This window comes from Chelmon rostratus, chromosome 20 (genome assembly GCF_017976325.1).
Source record: "Chelmon rostratus isolate fCheRos1 chromosome 20, fCheRos1.pri, whole genome shotgun sequence".
Taxonomy (NCBI): Eukaryota; Metazoa; Chordata; class Actinopteri; order Chaetodontiformes; family Chaetodontidae; genus Chelmon; species Chelmon rostratus.
In genome coordinates, this window is record NC_055677.1 from 12,798,305 (window position 1) to 12,806,473 (window position 8,169).

The window sequence follows — 8,169 nt, forward strand, 5'->3', positions numbered from 1 at the left end:
CTATGATTGCAAAGCTGCATTTTGTTCCATCCCCTTGTTTCCTGAATGAAAGATATGTTTTCGTCTTGTGTCATTATGCTACATGAAGCCCTTGTTTTGTCCTTAATGTGATGATTACAGATTTTATATTAAGTCATGCATGAGGTCCTTTTGCTCCCAACAGCTCTTAAAAAGGTTTCCACAGTTTTTATGGCTATTTCACTTTAACTCATGAAAGCTCAATATGTTTTGCCTCTTTAAGCTGTTAACATTAAGTCTTTCAGGATGTATCGTGTAGATTACTCAGTGCTGTACTCTGTGTGCGTGTGTGTGTGCATGCCTTCTTCAAATGAAGCAGAAGTACTCGGCGGCCTCTCTCTGCAGCATCACCACAGAGGTGCTGAAGGTTTTGAACGCTACCGAGGAGCTGATCGGTGAGGCAGGAGGTGAGAGCTACACCCCATCTGAGTCCATGAGTGCTTCTCCCATCTCCAGCAGCTCCGAGACCCGCAGGCTGGACCAAAGGCTGACCAAGATGGAGGAGAATGTAAGCTAAAGGGAAAGATAGCCCGATAGCCTTACCCCCTCCTGTGGATTTGTACAGTACATTGAGATTTTCTCGTATTGGGAGCTAAATATGTAGCTCTTCCTCTCTGTACAGGTATACCTGGCTGCTGGTGCAGTGTATGGGCTTGAGGGTGCGCTGGGGGACCTGGAGCAGTGTGCCCGCAGTATTAGCAGCGGCACCACGGACACAGAGCTGGCCTTCCTGGAGGACCAGGTGGCTACAGCAGCCGCTCAGGTTCAGCAGTCTGAACTGCAGGTACTGCAGCAGTTGTCTTGCAGCCGCCTAGCTCCCAGTGATTCATTTCAAACCAGGGTTGAATGTTGTTTTGGGTTGTTTTCAAATGAGGTGTGTTTCTTCTTTTAAGGTGTCAAACATTGAGGCCAGGATATCAGCTCTGAAAACAGCTGGGTTGAATGTGGCTGTCTGCAATCGCTTCTCCAAGTTCAAGCCAAAAGCTAAGGTAATATATATATATATAAACACAATATATATACAATATATTTATATATACTCCATCTTTGTATGCCAATATTCTATCATAAAGTACTGGTATGAGAAAATGAGAAACATTATAGCAGCTCCAAGTTAGGATGATTTAGTTTTTAATGTGTATGACGTGTATCTGCGTATACTCTGATTACAGCCTCAAACCCTGGACTCGTCACGCCATCAAAGGAGGAAGCTTCCAGCGCCTCCACTGAAAGGTAGCGAACAACTTTCACCCAATTCAGAGAAAACTGTAAACGCACACATGGATCCAATTGAAGCTAAAACTAAAAAGAAAAAAAATTGGATTAACAAGTCCTTTGTGTGTAGAATATTTAAACTCATCAAAAGTCAGATAGATTACTTTCATATAAACGAGTTCAAGAAATAGATGATCTCCAAAATCCCATTTTTAAAAACAATTTTCTTAAAATATATCCCATTTCTCTGCAGAGACATATAGGCAAACAACAGTAATGGAGACTGTTTTCAGTCGTGGTGAATTATTTCACATTTGGAACCATTTCAGTCCTGATATTGATACGTTCTGAAACAGAGACGAATACCGACTTATTGCAGTCTTCAAAAGTTGACTCAAGGATCCATGTCATACTCTCCTAACCGCAAACACTGCTAAACAGCCTTGTATACACGTACTCTGTGTGGTTGTGTGTGTGTGTGTGTGTGTGTGTGTGTGTGTGTGTGTGTGTGTGTGTGTGTGTGTGTGTGTGAAACAAAGACAGCTAGAGGTGGGGGGAGAGGCACAGACGAGGGGACACTTTCATTCACCTTTAGTTAACATCACACATTTTGCGCTTTGTCCTAAAAGAAGAGATCGGCCGCTGAATGGATGCAAAAATGAATACATCTGCTAGAAAGGGACTAAGTAAGTGAAAAGCTCCATTAGATGTAAAGCAGCTAAGTGGAAACACACACAGTACAGGAGAACCAACAAGAAGTCTGTTCCTTTTCATGTCGGTGAATGGCCTTTTTCTGTTGGGCCTTTCTTTATGTTCGTGTTTGTCTCTTTTTTTTTTCTTCGCCAGCATCCACACAATAGCTAACTGATTCAGGGTGGCTTTTTTAGCACAGCTCCAAAGACAGACAGCAGGCGGGACAATGGGGAAAAATCAGTGACCAAGACATGTAATCATATCATTGATTCCAGCTTCGAGTGTCCTTTTTTTTATCAGTCCATCAGACAGTGTGCTCTGAATCTACGACTGGGAAGACAAGTCAGCTGTCATCTCAGTCATGTGTTATTGGTGGTTTCTCTTCTTCGGGCTTTTTGCAGGAAATTTTAAAATGCTTTGCTTCATGCTTTGTTTTTGTTTTTTTGCTTTTTTTTTTTTGCTTTCCAGAAAAGTTGGAGCCCGAGCAGCAGGTGAACGTATTTCGGCCATAGTGACACTCAGCAGCACAACAGGTCCCTCAGGGCCACTTCAGAGCCCCATGGACGGGGGGCCCCTCTCATCCAGTGCCTTGACCCAGTGTCCGCCTCCAGCTCCAGGCTAAGCGGGGGCCAACACCTGCCCCGTGTGACCCGGCCAGGCACGGTACCGTGTCGGTCGAATGTCTCACATAAGACACGGCTGGCTCTTTCCTCTCTCCCACCTCTGTTTTCTCCTCCTCACCGCGCACATAACATCAAGCAAGGATGACTTGACAGTCGGGGTCTCTGCCTTAAAAATCTGCAAACACTCCTCATGACCCAACTGAAAAAGAATATCTGTACAGACAAAAAATGACTCCCTTTCCCTTTTTCTATCTGTTTGCAAGAGTATTGTGATTTACTGTACAATGAAGACGTGGAAAAAATCATGTGAAACTTTCTGTGATTCAGTGTCCCGAAAAGAGGCTGAGCCGTGTTTTATACTGCATCCTTTATCCCACCAAGTGAAGAGTCATGAGGAATCTTATCATACCGTAAAGCCCCTCCAGAGCTTTTTTGGATGATTGTCCTTTTTCACACACATTCAGCTATCAGATGGTAATCCTCATCTGGGGAATGATTGTAACACCTGTGACATTTTAACCATTTTTAAAAAAATCCAAGCACTAACCAGAAGGTAGTGTTTAGATGTGCAAAAGAATCAGGACCATCTTCCTGCCACTAAAATTGCTAGATGGCAATAATAGAACACAAAGCACACTTGAAAAATCTGTCAATTTTTGTAAGCGATCCAAAAAATAGTTTGATATTTTGGGACTTTAGTTGCAAAGAGTTACAGGAGCTCGATAGCACTCTCATGTCTGTACGGTAAAAATGTAGCCTGTTAGCTTATCTTAGCATAAGACTGGAAACAGGGGGAAATGGCGATCTACAAAACGATAGATCTTGTTACCTTCAGACAGAGTCAGGCTACCTGTTTCCCATTCATTTCAGTCTTTAAGATAAGCTAAGCTAGGCAGCTGTAGGTGGTAGCTTCACATTTAGCATACAGACACAAGAGTGGTGCCAATTTCATCATCCAATTCTCAGCAAGAAAGTGAAAAAGCTTTTTTCCGAAATGTCCAATTGTTCTCTTAAATAAATGCCAACTATAATGATTTAGCAGGGAAGTGCTCTCCCACTTATTTAGAATCGGAAATGCTGAAAATAACACTCAGTAGACTCGCTCACTACAGCCTCAATGTGGAAGCTGTGGGCTTTCACATTGAAATGAGTCAAAACAAGGTTTGAATAATGTCTGAATGTCAGACAAAGTCAGCCCAACACAAGTCTCCAGGGGTTTGCTGTTGAGGTTTGATCTGACAGCCTTCCCTCATGCAGTATTCTTCAACCCCAAGTCATTTTCCTCCTCTCCGTCATTTTCTTCGTTTACTTTCGAACGTCGTGGCCTTTAATTTGAACGCAAAGGTATTTTCACGTTTCCCCTTGCTGGGTCATGTCTGAACTTTTCTGTTGCATTCAGAAAATCTTGTAAAGATTTTTACATAATGAAGTCTGATGGGCTATATATGCCATGAAACCATGATTTTGTTACAAGCAATTTATTTTTGTACTTTGCTGAACGTTTTTATGCAATACCACTGAAATAAGTACTATTGCAAAGTGAAGGCTTTATTCTCTCCTCAAAGGAGCCCTCCTCAGCCAGTCCTATCAGACTCTCACGTGTGGTGACTCAAAGTGCTTTCAGTGTACGCCTGCATTTACCATTTGATATTCTGCCAGTAATGACGATGGTAAATGTTACAAAAACACGGGTGACAGCAGGCATTTTTGGAGCGGCTAGTACGATTCACATTGTATTTGTACTCCTTAAACACTCGATTTGAGAATACTGCCTTTCATTTTTTGGGTTATTTTCCTTTACTCTCTGACCACTTACATTAGTCAGAATCGCAGCTGGCCATGCGTACGGTTGTTATAGTACAGCATAGGAGCAGAGTTGGATTTCCTGATGGACTGCTTGAACTTAAAGGTGTGATGATCTTCTGTATGATTGCTCTGCCCCTTCTATTAGTGACCTTTTCATCCCAGCCCTTCACATCTCTGGTTTTTTGCACACTGATCCAGTACTTTTGTCAATCTTGTTCTCCAGAGGTGTTGATGTGTAAAAGCATGTTTCTGGTTTTATCGAAATTGATGTAAAAATTTCCCATGAGAAGCACAGCCACAAGGGTCCAATCATCATTGTCCTGTATTTTTCTAATGTAAAAAAAATAATATATCACCACAGAATTTGTTAATATATGTATATGTGTGAAACGATGGATATGATATAGAATATGTGTATTGCCCAATCATAGTTGACCAATCTTTCAGTGTTGTGTGCAAGAGGCTGTGTTTAATTGTCATGACTTGTAGGGCTGGATTCACACAGGAAGTCTAATGTACTACTGTAACTGTGTCCCAGATACTCAGAAAAAATGAGATTCACACAGAGCTTAAAACAAATCCTACTTCTGTTCCTGTTTAAATCCAGTGTGAATGACTATAATGAGGTTCCCTGTGTGCAGCTCCACAAGTGGGCCGTTCACATTTATGTGCAATCGTTTGTTGCAATCCATATGACATGTTGGGGAAAATATTAACAAGCAAAAAATACAAATTCTCTATGTGCCACAGTACTCTGAGAAAAAATGTATTATGAAATGAATAAAATTTGCAAACTTAAAACTCTCTTTTCAAAGAAAGAGTTTGTTGCGCGCCTGCAAATACAGGAAGAGAAAAAGGGAAAACCGATATAATCACAACATCCTGGTTTATTAATCAATATAGAATGCATTTTTATGTACAGATACATTTGGAGATTTTATGAAGGATCCTATCAACCAAGGCCTCATAACAGACACCAGAGAGAAATACAGTTAAAAGCTAGAGCAAAGGGTGTATTAACCTCCATCAAGATTAAAAAAATGAAGACACTCGGAATTGTGGATGAAGACAGGAGGACACAGCGTCATGGTAGCCAATCCCTGTCCTCCCCGTCCAGCACGTTCCCGAGGTTCTCCTTGTTTCTGAGGCTGTTGAGCAGCAGCGCCAACGTCCTGACGACCGGCTGCATCCCCCCGCTGCCCAGAGCCTCCACGCTGCTGTGCCTCTTCCCGAAGCGCCCGATGGGTCTCACCCCACGGCCCACGTACCAGAATGGGTCTATCTCCGGACCTGGACGCCACACAAGTACATCAGTGGCAGTGATCGTGATTATTGTGATCAAAAGACCAACATTACTGCCAGAAAACGGAATGATGTTATGATGCTCTAACAGTTTGTAGTGGTAAAAGAAAAGGCAAAACAGAATTCTAATTTTATTAAAAACCTAAAAGATTTGTCCATATTATCAGACTCCAACATAAAACTTAAGTTGTCAGCTTCTTTTCAGTGTTTATATCGATTTCCTGATGGACTGTCAGCCCTCGCAGTCTCTCATGTGTTCTCATGTCCATCGAACATAAATGATTCTGTCCTCTGGTGTGATGCATTCAGGAACCATATGGATACATGGTTTGTTGGTCATATCCACTACACTAATTCATTAAAATGAGAAAAATAGATGAAGTAACTCTGATTTCTAGAGCATTACTTAGAAGTGTGTAGACTTTCTTTGAAGTCAGTCATCATGATACACAAAGGAGTGTTATGAAGTATATAGAAAACAGGAAATTAATAAAACATTCCCTCTTCTACCGGGTGCAATCTATGTAAAATATATTAATATAAACATTTAAATGCAACCATAATACCAGTGAATACAGCAGTAATCATACTGTTTGTATAAACTGTGACAAAATAATACACATAGTAGATTGCATGATATACTACTGTACCACAAATCAGTGGATGAGGATTCTCCTCATTTTGAGCCAGATAAAAAGTGTAGAGCATCTCTCGTTAAACACAAATAACTAATACTTAATGCAGAAAATGACCTACTAAGATTCAAAGAGGTTTTTCAAACTGTAGCCTGTTGACAACATACTTCATTCTGTCTGTCTTCCCTCTCAACTTTCAGCCTCTCAAATCTCTGTAAACTACTTCAGCAAATTCTGCAGGCTGAAAAAAAAAAACAGCCAGAATAAAACCGAGCCTTACTTCTGTTGTCGACATTGTGAACAATGTGGAAGTCGTGCTCCACCGTGGTGCTGTGAGCGCTACTGAGGCTGGAGGAGAGGAGGAGGAGCAGCGCCAGAGCTGCAGGCAGCCAGCGGCTCGTCAGGACGCAGTGCCGGACATCAGCCGCTCTCCCAGGCAGCATGCTGTGGTGTCGCTCAAGGCACTGCAGAGGACGGAGGGACGCCGGTCAGTAAAGCATCACTCACTCACTTTTACAAACTTGTAAAAGAAAGAATGAAGAAAGCTGAAACTGATACAATTAGACATTAAAAATATCTTTATGTCAGGTAAGACAGGATTATGTTATTTGAACCTGAGCAGCAGAAGCTCATGCAGCAGTATTATGATATAAACTCATAATTGTCTAATAAAAGGCTCAAAGCTATTGTTGTACAGATCTGATCCCATTAGTGCTGTGGTACAGCTGTGTTAGAATAAATACACCTGGAGTATCTATCATAAAAAACTGCCTAAACACCTAACTTATCCTGATTCTGTTGCATTTAATACAGTAAAATTTGTCATGAAATTATATATTTTTTAAAAGATCTATAATGTAGACCCACAAACAGCAGCTCCTTACCCTGAACTTTGGTAACAGGCTGAGGTCAGTTGTCGGAGGTCTGAAGTCTTTATTGCTGAGCAGGTGTGCTCCAGCTTATATATCCACGCTGCTCGTGTGGTTGCCGGATGATGAATCAAGAACGTCAGTCACACATAGTGATCCCAGACTACAGAACGCATCACCTCACTCCTCCTCCTCCCCTCCTCCTCCCACCCTCTAAACCTCCCGCCCCTCATTCCTTTGAGAAAGGAGGTTTGGTTTTGGAGTTTTCCTGATTTCTGTCACGTAGCAGAGCAGTCCATCAGGAAGTCAATGACATGCAGACAACTTTAAATTAGTGAACATGGGGAGACCCAACACCTCAAAGCAGGCCTGTCAGACAGTGACCTGGAACTGTCGTGGGCGTTTTTTGATGAGCCTTTCATCAATCAGCTTGATTACAAGGACGAGACAAGACACAACCAGCTCTTGCAAAAACCTCAATGTCCTCTTTTAGGCTTTAAGGTTTTTGAACTTTCTCAATAATAACCAGCTCCAAACACCAAGATTATAAATGCAAACGAAATAATATCTTAAATCAGTGACAGGAGAAAGCAAACTGATACAGGAAGGAATCGGAGCTTTAAATATACTGTTAGTGCATGTGAATTCACGCTGTATCAAGCATGTGCCACCAGCACATGTGCCGAGAGGTGACAGTGATGAATCACATGTGTGAGGCCAAGATGAGGAGAACTTCGCTCACTCAAATGTACTCAGGTGTAAAGTCGCCTCTGGGGCTAAAGTGATGCCTGTAAAGGTCACTATGTGACATGTGGGCTGCGTAACATTCAACCAGGAGTTAAATAAATTCAGACATTTCAACTATAATTGTGGGTTTTTTGTGACTTGTTAAAGGTTTAAATGCTTTTTAAAATTGTGAGAAAATCCCATGAATGGTTGGTGCCTGTAGTTGGTACCTTTACAAAACCAAGTCAATTAATTCTTCAGTAGATATAGGGCTGAGATGAT

At 41.7% G+C, this 8,169-nt stretch overlaps 2 protein-coding genes across 2 annotated transcripts in view; one reads left to right on the forward strand and one right to left on the reverse strand.

Annotated features, from left to right (window-relative positions):
- Window positions 1–2,504, forward strand: part of myripb (myosin VIIA and Rab interacting protein b) — a 96,234-nt gene extending 93,730 nt beyond the window's left edge. Inside the window, exons 13-17 of the mRNA XM_041961712.1 lie at window positions 335–526; window positions 641–802; window positions 912–1,007; window positions 1,191–1,251; window positions 2,395–2,504. Of these exons, the coding sequence (XP_041817646.1) occupies window positions 335–526; window positions 641–802; window positions 912–1,007; window positions 1,191–1,251; window positions 2,395–2,438 (555 nt within the window). The 3' untranslated portion in view covers window positions 2,439–2,504. The remainder of the gene's footprint in view (window positions 1–334; window positions 527–640; window positions 803–911; window positions 1,008–1,190; window positions 1,252–2,394) is intronic.
- Window positions 2,505–5,439: 2,935 nt separating this feature from the next.
- On the reverse strand, window positions 5,440–6,735 carry prlh2 (prolactin releasing hormone 2). Its single transcript, XM_041961854.1, has 2 exons — window positions 6,573–6,735; window positions 5,440–5,645 (listed from the first exon to the last, which is right to left on the reverse strand). The coding sequence occupies exons 1-2, from the start codon at window positions 6,733–6,735 to the stop codon at window positions 5,440–5,442; spliced, it is 369 nt and encodes a 122-aa protein (XP_041817788.1).
- Between the last annotated feature and the right edge of the window lie 1,434 nt (window positions 6,736–8,169).